This window comes from Castor canadensis, chromosome 12, assembly GCF_047511655.1.
Source record: "Castor canadensis chromosome 12, mCasCan1.hap1v2, whole genome shotgun sequence".
NCBI lineage: Eukaryota > Metazoa > Chordata > Mammalia > Rodentia > Castoridae > Castor > Castor canadensis.
In genome coordinates this window covers 122650229-122668598 of record NC_133397.1, presented here as the reverse complement: position 1 = coordinate 122668598, position 18370 = coordinate 122650229, and the positions used below count along the sequence as shown (strand labels likewise).

The following is an 18370-nucleotide window of genomic DNA, read 5'->3' as shown; positions in this document are numbered from 1 at the left end:
ATGGTGTTGTCACTGAAGATACATTTGGCAAAATTACAATTAAATGTGCATTTACCCTTTATCAAGCAATTCTGCATCTAGGAATATATCTCAAAGATAAATTGGCAAAAACATCAAAGGATATGTTTATAAGATTATTTTTTGTGATTTTATTTGTAATAGAAAAAGATTGGAAAGAACACAAATGTCCTTCAGTAGAGGAGTTCTGTGCAACCTTAGAAAAAGAAAGATGGCCTCTATTTGATAATATGGTATGATTTCGAAGATATGTTATTAAGAAAAGATAGCACTTGACAAATGTAGCATATTATATAATGGTGTGTAGCGTAAGTTATGTAAAGAGAAGAGATGGATGTATAATCTGCATATTTTAATACAATTTAAAAAAGAAACACTGGAAGAAAAAAAACCAAAAGGAAGTAAATATATTTATCTCTGGGCAGAGTGGAGAGAACAGATTAAAAGTGAGACTTTGAATATATTTCAAAATCAACAGTTCTAGCCTTTCAAAAAGTAAGTCAGGCTGATGCAGTGGCTTAAGGGATAGAGCACCTGCCTAGCAAGAGTGAAGCCCTGAGTTTACATCCCAATACCACATAGAGTAACAAAAGTCAAAAAAGTAGAAAGCCTAAGATTTTTCAACCTTTCATTTACTTGCTGCAAAAAGAAAAACAAAGTATCAGCCTCTGTTCTTCACTTCTAATGTTCACTGTTAATATCTGTGTAATTAATTTCAAATTATCCACTATTTATTAGATACACCTTATATTTAAGGTTATTCTGTTCTTTACTTAATCCTTTGAAAATGTGGATTTTACTTGTACCTCAGGAACTAAATATCTTACTGTAATCCTCATCCAGTGCAATGCAGCAATTAGAAACCTACTCCTTTCTCTGTGTCCCTGTCTACCTTCCCCCTACCATACACACATATACTCTCAGTGATTTTTTTAAAAAATTTGCTTTGGGTAAACTATTTCAGAAAATTTCTTTTCCTTTGCTTTTTATTTCACATGCACGTTAGGTTTGCTCCAGCAAACATGCAGCATCAGAAGTGAGCACTGAGTTTGGGTCCACAGTGGAAATGAGGTGTGAGGGATTTATTTCTCGTTGTTTTGACCATCCAGTCAGCTTTCTGATGTGGAAGACTCACATTGGTACAGCTATCCATGTCGGCGCCAGGGTTCTCTTGGGTCACTTTTACTGTTCCTGTTTTCTGAGCCTTTTCCTGTCTTTGTGGTCCGGGCTTCTGTGCACTGTGAAGATCAGCTGCTCCTATAGTCAGCTCTCTCCTATAGGCAAATGTGCGATGGGGAGCCAGCAAAGCCACTTTGATTACTTCATCAGTAGCACAGACTGGTTAAGAGCACTCACTGGGGAGTCAAACTGCTGAGTTTCTCAAGTCCTGCTTTTACCATTTGGGCTTAGGGCCTTGTACAAGTCATTTAGCCTCTCCATGCCTCCATTTTCCATCTTTAAAGCAGGGATAACAACATGTACCTGATGATTTGTTGTGTGGAAAATAAATGGGTTTATGGGTATAAAGTCTTCAACAGCACTTGCCACTTAGAAAGTAAAGTGATAGTTGCTTGCTTGCCCATCTGCCTTCCCAAAAAACTGCTGCTGGGAAACACACCATCCAATGTACTTGAATTTACTTATTATCACACACACGCACACACACACACACACAGAGGAGCCACTGCTTTCCTTTGGTTACAGAGGTAATGGGGAGGTTCTCAGGGTCTCATGTTTTTAATACAAATGTTACCATATTTAATACACTTACCAGGAATTTATTCCTGTGTCTTCATTTTATGAAGTTATGTATATTTTATATATATATATATATAGTGGAATTTTTTCCCTCTTACTTCATTGAGTCCATTAAGAAGTTTTTTTTTTTTTTTAACAGATATTGCTGGTGTAGTTATTAGTTATTCATGAAAAAGAGGGAGGGAGCTTTTAGTAAGACAGTAAATAGCACGTCAAGATTTGAGAATGTAGGTTGCTCCTGCCTAAGTCTAACTCTTTCTCAGCTAGATGTGAATACAGGATGAGTGCTCTGCCTACCATTCACTAGAGATTCTTTTTTAGGAGGAAAACAGTTGGGGGCTCTTGACTGTTTTTGCTGTTGAGCTATTACTTTGAAAAGTCAGGTAAATGAGGGGTCTTCTATATTCCAGTAATTTTCCATTAGCATTTGAACATTTTAAATAGATACTGTATTCAGCAGGCGTGTGTTAAGTGCTTATGTTCCAAACGCTGCGCTGGGCACTGGCAGTAAAGTGGGTACAGCACGACCTCAGCCCTTGCTGACTAAACGGTGATGCAGGACTGCAGTGTGTGAGGAGTTTTCGCCTTGACTCACCAATCTGCTTCTTACCGGTACATCAGAGACCAAGTTGTCTTGACCTTGCTGAGGCCGTTTCTCATCGGTAACATGAGAGGGTTGATCTAAATGATCTCTTATGATCCTGCCTCCATCAGACATGATTCCAATGTTTTCTTAAGGTTACTTGAGGCCGTTGTGAGAATCAAATTAGAAAAATTTTAGGGAATCACTTTAAAAGCTATTAAGTGCTATCTAAACAAAAACGTTACTGTTTACTCGTTCGACATTGTAAACTGATAGTTTTGTTCCAAAGACCAGATGCATTAGGTGTTATAACTATGTTCCAGAAGCTTTAGGGAAGGGCACCTTTTAATGACTTTAGTTTGAGGTTTGAGGAGTGCTTTAGGGAAGCCTATGGTCCTCATTATTGAGTAAAGTAGATATTTTGTAAGTATACATTGATTTTGACCATAAGTGAACCACATTCCTAGTTGCTACGATTTTGGATTATCTGTTCTTTACCAGGCTTATGCAGTTCTAGGATTTGTCCATCACTGTGGACAAACTGTATTTGTGCCAGTGTAACTGTACATTTAAGTTAAATGTAGATTGTAGCACAATTAGAAAGCAGTTTTCTTTGGGTTTTTTTTTTGTGCACTAGAAGGCTTTGAGTATATGTCATATACTAGACCTTGAAATTTATGTTATTTCAGCAAGCACGGTTTTTTTACTTCTATATTTGTAGATTATAAGAACCTTGTATAATGTGCAGGAGGCCTTAACTCATAAGCCATTTACAAAGTTGAATTAGTAATCATGTTTTAATTATTATAGCTGGATATTTAGTCTCAGATCTTAGTAATAGTTTTAACTGGAATTTTTTATTTAAGCATAATTATCACTAGTTAAACTCACAAATTTTCATAATGTATATGCCTTTCTTTTGTTTGCCTTATTTATAATTACTGCTAGATATTTTTTATTGCTGTTGAAATATGGTGAGGATCTTTGTCTTAAAGCTACTTCTAAAGAAAGTTTGTAACATACTTTCTTCATTTGCAAAGTTACTATCAGTAAAGAGCAATAACTGTTATTTTGTCTCTTATAGTTTAAGGTTAAAGTTTTCAGAGTAACTATTATTCTATGATTATAAATTTAATTTGCATTTACCTTTTGAAAAATAAATTCATTGCCTTGTTTTATTAATAAACTCATATCTAATGACTCATCTGTTTTCATATATATGATAGGAAAATAGTGTTTCATTGTGAGAGTTAGAATGGAGTTAGCCAACCAGAAGTGAACCTCTCTAATTGTTTCCAAATGCTTTTTGTATTTGGATGCTGCTCTAAATCTTAGCTCAGTCAGGAATTTGCTAAGCTTGTCTTTTTCTACATATCCTTTCATTATGGCTAAATAGATCTATGCTAAAATCTGTTTTATAATTTCCCATTGCAATAGTTAATCAGAAAAATATGGACACAAGCTCCTGAGCTAAACACACTTTTAAAAGGCAAAGCTAGAGTTTCGGTACATTTTTGTGATCTTTGCAATTATTATAGAAGTTGATCTTAGCTCTAGCTTACGCATCATACTATGACTGAGCAAGCACCTCTCTCTACCACAGTTTCATTACCTGTGTAGCTCTTAGAGCCGACGTTCTTACATATTTTAAAGTGGCTGTTGGAGAAGATTAGTGTGACATGGCCATCCACTTTGGTGAAGGGCTTGCTGATGTTGAATGTGAACATTTTATTTCAATTTTACCTAAGGACGCATCCATTCCATATTTCACAAGATAGCCAATTCAATAGAGATAAGAATTTACCCTTAAATTTAAAAAAATGCAGTATTCAAGTATTTTATGAATAGTGAAAGAAGACTGAAGATTGTTACCATGTTTGGAAAGAAAAATAAAGTTGTAGGCCTTTCCCTAGACAGTTGAGGTCCAGGATAGTTAAGGATCCAGTTACATTTGACAGAAGGTTGTTCGTTTAGCCACTTAAAACAAAACTGTGCATCTGTAGAATGAGCCAGTCATGTACTATTGAGACAAGCAGACTTTTCTGAGACTTCAGCATGACTCCAGATGACCTGCCTTCCCCTGGTCTTCAGTACCACATGTAATATCTATTAGCATATTTCCAGTGCCTACTGTATAGTTCTTGAATTGAGTATTATTCATGAGTGGTCTCTAAATCTTCATTTAACTTTGATGAGATGTTATCCGTAATCACATAGCATCTCTGCTAATTCTAGAATCCTCAAACTATGAGCCTTGTTGAAAGTAAAGTTTAGGAGAAAAGGTGAAGTACTAGATTCTTTTCTACCAGGGTGGTAGCAAGGAGAGTAACGTTGGCAGACAGTACTCATGGTATATATGCATTAAAGTCTGAGATAAAATTTGAATACATTGTGATGGCTGCTCTGAGTGACTTAGTAAGAGACTGTAACACTTTCTCAGGAAATGCTCTTAATATTTGCAGGCTGATCTCAAGGAGTATTACAGATTTGACTTGGTACCCCTTATTATATTTTAGGGTGTTGGGGGGGATTTAAGATTAAACTCGAATATTCTAAACAATGACTATTTTAAAAGTTGTTTGCAAAAAGCTATTTCACATGAATTGCTTAAGTAATCTCCCTGTCCTTCTCCTGTAGTTGAGTGCATGTCTTCTTCTGTTCCTTTTTTCCCCCTTTATTTTTTTTTTTGAAGTTTTAACAAGGATTTATTTGAGTATAACAGGGTAGAGTAGGGCAAAGTGGAGAAAGATAAAAGGGAAAAAACATTGCCTGCTTGCTGCACAGGAAATGGGAGTAAAGACTCTCCCTTTTCTTATTTTTCAAGGAACATGTAAAAGTATGCTATCAATATACCAATAAAGAAAACTTTCACCAAAAGTTCATGTAAAGTGAAAATGGATAAGTTATGATCTACAGTTGTTTTGAGTCCATCCATGCTTCTAAATGAAGGGTCCTAACTCAGTGTCTGTGGTCTGATTTCCAGTGTCCTCTTGCTAGACATTTTTTTAAGTTATAAATTCTTTGAAGCAGTGTTGGATATTTTTATCTTTTTATTTCCTGTTCTAGCACACGATTGACACATGGCAGGCATGTAATGAACACTGTTGACTTAAACTTCTAAAACTGAACTTGAGTTAGAAGATCTGTTGTTATAGCTTTCTCGATCACTAGCTGAGACTGAAGAGAGGAAGGTAGACTTATTGACGGACGTGTGGTCCTGAGTGGCAGCAAGACCAGTTGGATCCCTGTAATTTGGGTTAGAAAGGGGCATATTTATGGGTTAGGAAAAAAGTGATTTTATTACTGGCTGGAATGTACCTGGTTTATCTGAAGATAATATTGAAGAGTTGAGAGCATCCCTGGAGCCAGTGTTCAACTGAAAAGTCCCACATGTGACTAATGATTTTATCTACTTACTGTTTTCTGGGAAACTATATAGGGAAACCCAGCCAGGACCACTCAGGGGCACTACTTGTGCTTATGAGTCTAGATGGCTACAGTCATATCAAGCTGCAGCTACCCAACTCTAGAGTAAGCTTCTGTCTAGTTCTAGAAACTTTGGTGCCAAGCCTATGGTAGGTGCTTAATAATTGCTTGCTTTGTACTGATTGCTTAATAAATTTCATTTGCTAGATTACCTAATTAGTGATGGAGTAAATTGGTTTGCTGAGTATACCTTATTGTCTCATTTGGTGAGATTGCTTTTTTCCTTAGAGATAATTTATATATTTTTTAATTTCTGAATATATTCTTTCTTTCAGTATTCCTTATAATTTGACCACTTTTTCACACTGAATGAGAAATTTATTAAAATGAGAGAAATTGTCGGGATACTTACACCTCATTTCATAGATAAGGAAAATGATGGTATGGAAGGTTATATGACTTGCCCAAAGCTATTAGTGAATAATGCCAGTTATCTCCTGGCAGAGTTAGAACCCATGTCAGGATTGCAGGTGAGTGTGATTTATACTTCAGATGTCTATGAATGATTAGCAGTTCCCTGGGATAAGATTGGGGGGAATTATCAAAGCACCTAAGTTTTCAAGGCACATAGAAGAAAAGCTTTTTCTTAATCTCAAATAGTAATTTAAGGAAAACCATTCTTGTGCCTCATTTTCTGAGAAGTACAGTAAGGAACAAAGGCAAATAAAAAAGTTCGGTATGTAAAAGCATTCTGTGACTTTTCTTTTCCTGAGAAATGAGGATGGAGAGAAGAAAGGAAAAAAAATGTCATAATGGGTGAATTGGACCTTATGTTTTTCTTTGCTTTTTTTTTTTTTGCCCAGGAGTTTTCACCTTATTTAATAATAGTACAATACATAGAAACAGATAGCACTTTTCATTTCAGATGGATGAGTAATGAGTGGCCAGTTCTTCACTGTCAAAAGCCATAACTCCACTTCTGACTGCTTTTCTCTCATCTTTTTTCTCTAACCTTCTCCAACCAGGCTTTAGTCCTCCTGAAATCATACTGTGGAAGGCCTCAAGCAGTATTTTGTCATTTAATCTAGCAGCCTTTTTCTGTTGGCATTTCTCATCCTTGATTGTGGCAGTATTTTCTGGTAGAAATGCCTTTCCTGTTTTTCCAGATACTTTACTTATTCTGCCCTTACTGTCTTTGCTTTTCCTAACATTTTCTAGCTGCTAATAATTCCGTTTATTCTATAAGGTATAATATTGACCCTTTGCCTTATATGTACCTTTAAAATCTATGAATTAAATGTTTAATGGAATCAGCTATGAATTCTGTGCCATACACATTTATATGCTGTACTAGCTGAGATGCTGGGGACACATAAACACACACAGAAGATATAATGCATACCTTAAGGTGGTTTTCAGTGTAGAGGGAGAAGGAAACTTTGTTTTTGAGACAGGGTCTTGCTGTGTAGCACAGGCTGGCCTCACACTGATTCTCCTGCCTCAGCCTCCTTAGTGCTAAGATTACAGTGTGCACCAACATGGCCAGCAGCTGGCATCATTTTTTTTTTTTTAATAGGAGCACAGAAAGGGCAGATCTTAGAGTCTGGAGGGCAGTTTGGGATCAGGAAATATGCACTTGAGATTTTAAAGAAATAATAGCGGCCAGACTGAATGGCTGTTAGGGAAACTCTAGGCAGAGATTTGCAACATTATGCAAATATGAAAATAAGAAACAGCAGGAGGTGAAGCACAAGTACGTTTGTGTTTGGATGGCTTCAAATGTGAAGCAGGGTTGATGGGAGCAGGGAGGACAGACAGAACAAATACACTAGTTAGAGGACTTAGGCTTACTCCATTAGGAAGTGGGGAGCTCTGACACAGTTTTAGTGGGAGGCATTGGGTAGGTGCTTGTTTTATATTGATTATTCATATAGTTCTGTAATGAATGGTTGTTTAGTTGTCTATGGTTACATAACAAATGACACAAAACCTACACTTCAGATATGGAAACAAACTCCTCTTTCCTTTTCCTTTCTTTAATCCAGATTCTAAAATACATGATATTTGTGTATCTCTCATTCATTCAACTGACAATGACCACGGACCTACTCTGTGAGCAGCACTTTCCTAGGCCTCCTGTGAAGATGATAATGTGCAGGACGAGCATTGTCTCTGTTCCTTTTGGTCATTGGTATTTCCTCTTTCCTTCTCATCTGTCAGAAATACCACTCATCCTTAAGGTGCAGTTCAACTTCTCTTCCCTGAAAAGACAGACGTTCCTGCATGCTCTACCTCCTACAGCTGTCATCAAGAGAGGATTGTTTTGGACATTTTTAGATTGTAGAGGCTTAAAAGGGAGCACTGGCTTAAGCTATCCAGGGTGGTAAAACTATTTCTGTGTCACCCATTCCCCCTTCCCTACCCTGGCAGTGTAGTGTAAGCAGTAGAGCAGCTTTACCAGTGCGATTCATTGGAATTACCCAGAGAACTTTGATATATACACAGGGGCCTGGACTTTCCCTTAAAGATTCCCATTCAACATGTCAGAAATGAAAACAAGATTCTAAGGTGAATTCAGTGTAGGACAGAAAGTCATTGCATTAGAGTCATCCTCACCATTAAGCCATAATCCAAATAGCCTAAAGCAGTGGTTTCAAGTACTGGTTGAAAACCAAATACATCAACACAGACTTTTGGGCCCCATCCTTCATGTTGCTGAGTGTACTACATCTGTAGGTATAACCAGCCTTCTGTATTTTTTTAAATGATAAAATATGGCTGCTAAATAACCAGGTTTGAGAAATACTGGACTAACGAGCTGATATGTGAAGTTTTTGTATTTTCTTATTAAATTATTCAGATAAATACATGTAAAAATTTGATAAATATTAATGGCCAGTGGGCCTGATAGGCTATGATTGCCAAAGAAGGTTGAACTCATACTGTGCTTAGATACTTAGATGACTCAGTCAGTACTCAGTTTTATGCTTAGTCTTTCATACATCTATATATTTTCCCTAGCTCTTTTACTTTTGATAATAAGTTATTGATCACATGAGAAACTTGGAAAAATGACTGGCAGATTACTCTGATAAATCCTGGTCTTTCTGTTGTAGGGAAGTACATTACTACTGTTTTGTAGAATGGGGCTGTCATAATGTGGCTTTAATAAGTGTGTTATCTTTTCTTTAGTGTTATTCCTCTTTTAAGAGAGTCTGTTGGAATACTAATGCAGAGGACGCCTCCTGTGTTGGAAAACACTCTGCCTCAGTGCTATCAGAGGGTGAGTTCCAGAGCGTCCCAACCGTTGGATTTCATGTTGTTTCCAAGCTGTTAGGGTTTTCAGCTTTAGTATATGTGTAATGTGTGTGTATAATTTAGTCTTTCTTCCAAGATTGAATGCTGACCATGAATTCCATTTATGTAAACCAGAAGAAAATCTTTGGAAAATATTGAGCTTCACTAAAGAAAATGTAGCAAAGACTGTCATGATTGAGAAATACAGAATATGAGTGGCAGATGAGATAGTTATGTATTCAGTATCTTTTTATCTCCCAGAATGTACCAGATACTTTTATAAGATACTGGGGATGTAGTGTAAACAAGGCAGACACTGATTGTTTCTGTGGCACTTAGAGTCTAGTGGGCAAGCATAAATACTAAATAGTGAGTTGATAAGTAAGAAAATATTAGTGATAATTCCTGTAGAAGAAATAAAATGAGGTGATGTGGTAAGCATGGATGGCCACATAGACTCATTAAGGAAGTTATATTCAAGAAATCTGAAATTGATGACAAAAAGGAGCCAGCCATATACACATCCTGGAGAACAATGTTCCAGGCAAAGAAAAACCACTAATGGGAAAGTGCTATGGTTGGAACTAATTTAGTGTGCTTGAGGAATAGCAGAAAGGACCAGTGTGGCTGAAGCATAATACATAAAGGGAAAAGTGGCTTGAATGGCCAGAGAGAATGCAGGGGATGCATCATATAGGAGTTTGGTGAGACCCAGAGGCTCAAACTTGGCTCCAATTCAGTGGGAAGCTTTTGAGCCCTGGGAGGGTCATCAGTCTTAGGTTTTCTAAAAGACTGTTCTCTCTATGCAGAGAAAAAATTCTAGGGAGAATGAAAGCAATGAAAAGCAGTTATGAAGTATTGTCATCTTAAGGAGAACAATGGTGGCTTAGTTTAAGTCATAGCAATGAAGGTGGCAATCACTGTACATTTGGGATGCATTTTTGGAGGTGGATTGTCTTCATGAAGGGAAAAAGATATTGACTTACAGATTGGTTAATGGTAATACTGCTTGTTGAGTGACAATAGGTTGGTACATGTTTGAGGATGGAAAATTCTTCCAAATCAAGAGCTGTATTTGGGATATGTTAAAACTGGACTGCCTATTATTCTTCTAGGGGAAATGTTAATTAAGTTGCAAATCTGGAGTTTGGGGGACAGAATAGGACTAGAAAGTTTAAGTTATCAGTGTATGAATAGTATCTACAGAACCAAGATTGCTGAGATTACTCTAGGAAAGGATAGAATTCTGTTCTATTCTGCTTTCACTTCCTGGCCTGGAGTACACAGGTGGAAGAGCTAGGAAACAGAGCAGTCAGTAAGGGAGCTGGATAATCACAAGAGTGTAGTGTCACAGAGCTGAAGGAGAAAGTAGTCAACTGTGCTGGGTGTTTTGTGAGATAGGAACAGAGAAGCGATTCTTACCTGGCCTGGACATCATTACTCATCTCCATAAAGAACAGTTTCATTGCTTTGTTGGAGGAGAGCGTGACTGAGAGGAGTAAGGAGAAAATGAATTGGGGAAGTGGAGACAGTGGCTATAGACAAGCCTTTAAGTAGTTTTAAAGGGAAGAATGAGTCTAGGTAAGGACACAGTGTCAGGATCTCAGAATTGAAAAGGATCTGCTATTCATTTGGTCCAGACTTCTTCCTGCCTGTTGGAGAATTTCCACTATAATGTCTAGTTGGTGGTACAATTTTGTGACATTTCCCAGAGATAGGTAGTCAATTCTTCACAGAGTAGTCATTTCTTCTTCTTTTTTTTTCCTTCTTTCTTTCCTTTTTTTTTTAGGGGGTTGGTGGTGCTAAGGATGGAACCCAGGGCCAAGTTCATGCTGAGTGTGTGCTTTACAGTGAAGCTACATCCCTGCCTTTTCTTTTTAAACTGTTGCACCAACTCAGCTGCCATAAAGGTCTTTCACACTGAGCTTTGCTTTCACCTTCTGACCTCCGCCCTTAGTTTACCTCCTGAATCTCACAAAGACGCCGCCCTGTTCATCTTTTCCCTGATCTTTAAGGGACTTCTCTTCAAGTTTTAGCCTAAATATTTTGTACATTTTTGGTAGATGACCTCTATAAAAGAAGTATCCTGCTAATTGTTTTCTTTTCCTGAATCAAAAATAGTTTTTGAACTTTTACTACTATAATTCTAATATTTATTGATTTGATTGTGTGATTTTTTTTCTACTTCATTAATTGAAGAACAGCATTAGTAGCTTGTGATGTTAAACCATTTTTTCCCTTGAGATAAACTCATGTTAGTCATGGTATGTTATTTTTTTAACACATTGTTGGATTTAGCTTTTTCATTCATAAGAGAAATTAGCTTGTGATTTATTTTCTGTTGGGTTTGGGGATCAAGGTTCCTTCTTTCTAATACAAGGTAGCAGCTCTCTTCTGTTTTCTGGAAAAACTAAGTGACTGTCTCCTTGAAAATTTTTTCTCTGGGTCTAGGACTTTTTTGAAAGAGAGCTGTGCTACTAATTCAACTTTAATGATGGTAACACTTTTATATTTTTTTCTTACATTTACTGAATTTATAGAGTTTTTTCCATTGTGTGTAGGTTTTCAAGTTGTGTTTTTATTTGTGTATGTGTATGAGTGTTTACTGGGGACTTACTTGGGCCAGATGATGTTTTGGTACTGAAAATGCAATACAAAAACAAGCCCTGGACCTTATTGAGCTTAGGTTCTGCTGGAGGAGGAAGGCAGTAAACTCCTGCAGAGAACAGTACAAATACAATCTGAGATCTGAAGGGCTGGCGCAGTGGCTTAAGTGGTAGAGTGCCCATCTAACAAGTGTGAGGTCCTGAATTCAAACCCCATTACTACAAAAAAAAAAGTGCAAGTAGTCTGAAGATCCTTTATCTAGAATGCTTAGGAAGAGAAGTGTTTTGGATTTCATATTTTTTTAATTTTATAATATTTGCATGTATATAATAAGATGACTTGGGAATGGAATCACAGTTTAACCATGAAATTCATTGTATAACTGTACACATGTCCTGAAAGGTGATTTATACTACCTATTTTTAAAAAAATTTTTTGAAACAAAGTCTAATTAAGTAGCCTAGGCTGGCCTCAAACTCATTCCTCCTGCCTCTCCCTCTCAAGAGCTGGGATTACAGGTGTGTACCACCACACTCAGAATATTTTATAAAATGTTTTAGTACACCTGAGTTTTGAATGTGACACATCAACTTTGGATTTTTGAATTAGGAATGCTCAGACTGGAATATAAATGAGTGAATAAATGCTGTATATTATTATGCTAAACCACAAGAGAAGGGTTTATGACCCAAAGCAGATCTCATAATCTAGGAAGTTGCTCTTCAGACAGAGGGAATAGCAAGTACTCTGAGACAGGGGGCGAGACTTTAGAAAGAAACAATGGAGAAAGTTCTGGAGAAGCTGATGAAAAGGAAGGGAGAAAAAGATGAGGAGGAGAAAGAAATGAGGTGAACAGAGTGACATGGCCCACGGAAGTCTCAGAGGAATGTGGGAAGCCATTGGAGGATTTTGAACAGAAGAGTGTGGCAGTTTGAGCTAGAGTAATGGAATCTTGCTTGGGCTGTTTGATAGCAGATGGAAGAGGCGCTAGGCTAGAATTAGAGAGACCAGTAAGAAGCTATTGTGGCAATCGAGGCTCGAGAGAAACTGGACTAGGTTTGGACTAGGTCGATAGCACCTGAGGTCTTGTTGAGAGCTGTTTTCGTTCTGTGTGTGATGGTTTGTGTGTTCCTGTGGTGATGTATTCAGTACTCAGGGCCATAGCACTTGTGGGGTTCCCACTTAGGTTTTTTGATTGGTTTTGTTTGTAGGTTTTTCCCTGTTTCAGATTTTGTTTAATTACTATATTGTCTTCTATTATATCTTTATCCAAAGTCTTTGTGGCCAGTGGCTGTAGGGCTGTGTCCCCCAGGGTGCATGGGAGACATCCCTAACCCAGAGCTCTCCTTTGTGTTGTCATGATGGGGGCCTGAGTGTCGGTGATGGCCCCTGAAGCCTAGGACGCCAAGGACCTGTGGTTTTCTGCAGTTGCACACAGTAAAGAGCTGTCCTGTCCAGCATGTACCCATTAAGAAATATTTGTGTAAAACTTATTAAAATTGTTCTAAAAATGACACAAAAGAGGGATGAATTTGACCAAAGTACGTTATATGCTTGCGTGCAAATATCACAATGAAACCCCTTTGTATAATTAATACATACTAAGAAAAAAAGAAAAATAAAATATTCATCTAGCTTATTAATCTTATCAGAGAATGATTTTTGTTTCTTTTTTTTCTTCAAAAGAAACATTGTATTATGAATTCTATTATTTTCTAAATCTCTATGTCATTGATCTCTGCCCTTCCTCCCTTATTTCCTTGGGCTTGGTGTGTGTGTGTGTGTGTGAGCTCATTATTTCACCTTTATTTGTACTTGTTCTTTGATCCATGTATTTTATTTTATTGGCAGTACTGAAGTTTGAACTCACGGCTTGTGCTTGCTAGCCAGGTGCTCTACCACTTGAGCCACACCCAGCATTTTTGTGTTTTAGTTATTTTTCGAATAGGGTCTCACATTCATGCCTGGGCCAGCCTGGTCCACAGTGTGATTTATAACTCTCTAAGAACTGGGATGACAAGCACCACCACACCCAGCTTTTATTGCTTGAGATGGAGTCTTGTTAACTTTTTCCTCAGCTAGCCTCAAACTGTGATCTGCCCTTCTCTACCTTCCAAGGAGCTGGGATTACAGTTGTGAACCACCATGCTCAGTCATCTGATCAATATATTTGAAACTATAAATACCCCTCTAGGTACTCTCAGTTGTACCTGATAGATTTCGATATGTGTTCATTTTATTTCTGAAACACCTGTTATGGTTTCACATGACACACCGTGTATACTCCTTGGGTATTTGTCATTCCTCCCTTTTTAAAACAAAGGGTAGGGTCCATACTTACTGATATGCTCATATAATCTCAGTGTGGATGTGGGGGATTTCATTTGTTTCCAATGTTAACACCGCCTTGTCTTTCAGGTGCAGCAGTTACAAGGAGTCTACAGTTTGCAGGAGCAGCACTTCTGGACCTTATGCTCTGACGTTTATGTTGGGACCTTGAAAGTACTAGTAGCACCTGATGCCGATGCCCGGTGGATTTTAAGCCAGACACACAACATTTTTACTCAGGTCTGAGTTTGCTACTAACCTCTTTTAAGGGTCTTAAAATCGATCGTATTTACTAGTTTTAAAAATATTTAACTCTGTTACCTTATAATAAGGATTCGATGCAATCACGATTTACTACACAGCAGTATGCTGGCAGCACTTACTTAGTCTAGAATTTTCACAGGTATGTCTCTTTCTTAATAGACTGTAGGTAAGTCTGCATCATTGTGACTTTCACATGAATCAAACAAGACCTGCACAGTATGTCTGGATCCTTGTCGTGATTCCATGTTTCAGGGGCAAAAGAAGAACGAGGCAAGCAGGAAGCTGTCCATTCGCTGCCCTTCCAAATCTTGCTTTTCTCAACCTTGAATTCTCTTCTGCTTAGAGTATGCATGTCCATCCTCACAGCGTGAGCTTCCCTAGACACAGTTTCCCCTCTGAAAATAGTTAAGAAGCATGCAAGCAGCAGCTGCCTGTGTTCAGAACTGCTGAAGCTGTAACCGAAGTAGGTAAAGGGACAGGGTCTTCTGGTAACTGTAGAAATTGTGGCTTTTAAAAATGGCTGAGCTGGAAAGTTTACTCAGCTGCTTCTTTGGTTTTGGAAACTGCTTTTGGACTTTGAATATTTTGAGCCCTGAAAAACATTTTAAGCCTTTTTATCAGCTAAGGTCATGACAATTTTATTTCATTCCTTGAAGATACCAGGGTCTTTTTGAAGCTTGCAATGAATATAGTTCAACTCATTTTTTCCCCTGGGGAGAGAAGGGGACCTCCGCCACTAATATTCTGTATTTAATATAGTTAATGATACTAAAGTTATTTTATGACTGCTTTTTTACTTCTCACATATTCAAAACTGAAAATTTTAAATTTATTTTCCTTTTCTGCATATATCCTAGTAACACATGTCTTTATAATATCAGGGCTTGCCATACATAGCCTTTTCATTTAATTTCATGAAAGTTAAAGATCTTCAAAATTACATTTTTTTAAGTACATCTTATTATTCATACATTTTACTTATCAAAAGTGACACAAAGTGATCTTTTTTGTTTGTTTGTGTTTTTGTGGTGATAGGGATTGAAAACCTAAAGCTTGGTGCATGCTAGGCAAGTGCACTTGAGCGACACCCCCAGCCCTCTTGCTTGTATTCTTTTTGAGATAGGGTCTCTCATATTTTGCCTGGACTGACCTTGAACTCAAGATCCTTCTGCAGCCTCTGCCTCTGGAGTACTGGGATTATAGGCATGCACCACCACATCTGGCTTAGATACATTTCCTTTAGAACAATTTGAAAGTCTTAGTTTCAAAAGAAAGATTTTTTGCACTAACAACTTATACCTTTATGTTTATTACATGTATATATATCTTTCTTAAAACTAATAATCATAATTTAAGCTATAGTATGTAGTTAAAATATTCTTGTTAAAACTTAGATGAGGATAACTTTAAGCTAAAAAGACTAATATAAAAGACTATATAAAAGTCTAGCTTTGTGATAATTTGGGAGCAGTGTATATTAGGTATTGTCTTTTTAAATCTAGCTGAAAAATTCACCTTGTTGTGGCTGAACATAGAGCAAGGTAGTGAACTGCCAGAAGTCACTTCAGCACTTGGATCCCTTTGACATCATTAGTTAAATGACAGTCCAGTTTAAACTGTAAGGTGTTCTTTTCATATAGAAAAACATACTCTTCTCTCCTATTCATTTAGACTAATTTTTTTTTAAAAAGTTATCAGTTGGGAATTGGTAAAATGGAAAGATTATCTTTTGTGTTAAAAGAAAGTGGGATAGTGGATTAGAAGGCAATTTAACATTTTATGTTTTTGTTTTAATCTGGTCAATATCCTTTTATCAGTTTTTAATGACATACTTCACAACTGTAAGTAAAATCTTGACATTTTCATATACTTTTTATTGGAAATGTTTGTTGAGAAGACTCTTTATCCTCCTCAGTTCCATACAGCACAGAGGGTAGCCAAGCCTCAGCCATCCTTCCTCCTTGAGAACTTCCCACCTCTCCTCCAACCCTCTAGAGGCCTTTCTCACTAGGCCTGTTAAGTCACGTTAAGTCACCACCCCTGCTCCTGCTGTAGCTTCCTGAGCTCTGTTCCCTGTCCTCAAAATAGAAGTTAACACTGATGCCCAGGAAGGAGCCCAAATGAGAGCTCCTGAAATTCCAGACTCTCCACCTCCACCGCCTCCTGTGCTAATAATCCCTTCCGCTTTCTGTCTAGTGGCCTTGCCGCCCTGCTCTCTGCTTGAGGGTGCACCGGGAGCAGATGGTGTCTCCCCTTTTCCAGGTGGATTGCTGTGTTTTCATAAGGGGCCTTAGTCAGGCTTTAGTAAATGGTGGTTTCTCTTGCCTGCCCTGCAAACTTTCCTTTAGTCATCCTCTCAGTCTTTGTATTTGAACTCCACCAGAACTCAGCCACCTCAGGGCTGGAGTAAACAGCCACAGATGTGAGGTCACTGTGTTCCTAGGTTGGTTGTGTTTAATTAATCCATGTGTTTTAAATGCTCATTAGTGAGTTAATAATAGAGGAGATAGCAACAACAATAAGACCAGTGGCAGCAACAGCTCCATCTATTAAGAGCCGCCTAGCACTAATCTGTCCTCACAAGAAAGCCACATCCATGTTATTTTTATTTATTTATTTATTTGTTTTTATGGTGCTAAGAATTGAAACCAGGGTCTTGTACATGCTAAGCAAGCACCATTGACCTATGCCCCCACCCCTTGGTGTTTTTTAGACAAGGTCTTGCCGTGTAGTCCAAGCTGGCTAGAATTCACTATCCTACAGCCTCCACCTCCCAAGTGCTGGGATTACAGTTGTGTACCACCGCACTTTGCTGTATTATTGTTTTGATTTATACTTTAGTCACATTCACTAACTCTTTTTCTAACTATAATGTTTTACTCATATGGAAGAGTAAGGGAGTTTTTCAAGGCTCCATTTTAAAGGCATAAAGATTAATATTATATATATGTTGAGTCAAAAACTAAAGTGAAAAGTTTCTGTGGCTTTTTGAGTGGCAGAGAATACAAATAAAACAATAATTTTCTACAGTCATATTCCTGTTTATTTTTCTCACTTTTAAACTTCTTTTTTGTTCTTTATTCAACAATGAGTATCTGTTGAAAATACTCTAAGTGTCTGCATCCAGGTCAACATTTAGGAATGTAAAAATGTTCAAAGTAACTAATTGCCTTTCGCATTTAAAAAGTGTAGACTGCTAGAATGTTTCAGGTCTTTGTGGCGTGCATAAGGTACCTAAAACCTAGTTTGCATTCGGGTGGAGGTGACTTTGGAAATTCTACTTTTGTCTCTACTTTGAAGGAAATTGAAAGAGCTTCCCGTTTGGGAAGCTCAGAACTGAAGCGGTCTCGTTGGGGCAGACTGATGAAGCAAAGATGATTTTTTTCAATTTTACTGAGCTTTTGTGGAAGGCTGTAGCCCCTCAGGGGACTGATATCAGCTTGAGTAATTAACTCATAATTATGCAAAGATCATTTATCTGGCCTCTTTGTTTTTCTTCTTTCTTTTTATTGCCTTGGGCTACTTACTTCTTATTAGCAGCTTCAAGGAGTTAAGGCTTGGAGTAAGGAAAATGGGAGGGGTGAAAAAAGGAGCACAACTTACTTTACCCATTTTACTTTCACCAAGAATTTTGTCAGAAGAGAAGATATTAAGCAATTTATTTTGGTAGTAGTTGTTTTAAAATTACACATGTAAGACTTTTTCAAAATAGTTCCTAAGTACATTTACTTCAGGAGCCATCTAGATTAAGTCACACAATTATAATATTCACAATGATTTATAGTAGCTTTTATACTATACAAAACCCTTTCATGTGTTCACACATGACCCTTACAGTGGTAATTGATACGTAGCAAGGATTCATTACATATCTGTCAAATATTGGCTGAATATATGCTACTTATTGACACTTTTAAAACTAGAAAACAGATTTGGTTTTAATTTGTAGTTAAAGATCATACAAATGCTAAGTTTTGTCCTTTTTTTCTACCAAGAAGTTACTAGCAATGTATTTTCTTCAGTTTGATTAACAAAATTTTGAAATAATTGCCTCAGGAAGGATTTTTTTCCTTAACGTTTTCTGTGCTG

The 18370-nt window shown here is 37.3% G+C and overlaps 1 protein-coding gene across 3 annotated transcripts in view; it reads left to right on the top strand.

Annotated features, from left to right (window-relative positions):
- Slc30a7 (solute carrier family 30 member 7) overlaps positions 1-18370 on the top strand; it is a 68339-nt gene that overhangs the window by 40953 nt on the left and 9016 nt on the right. For 2 of the 3 annotated variants that reach the window (XM_020182037.2, XM_020182035.2), the window contains exons 9-10: positions 8978-9068; positions 14108-14257. In XM_020182037.2, the coding sequence (XP_020037626.1) occupies positions 8978-9068; positions 14108-14257 (241 nt within the window). The remainder of the gene's footprint in view (positions 1-8977; positions 9069-14107; positions 14258-18370) is intronic. The other variant, XR_002213518.2, reaches the window with a different exon arrangement.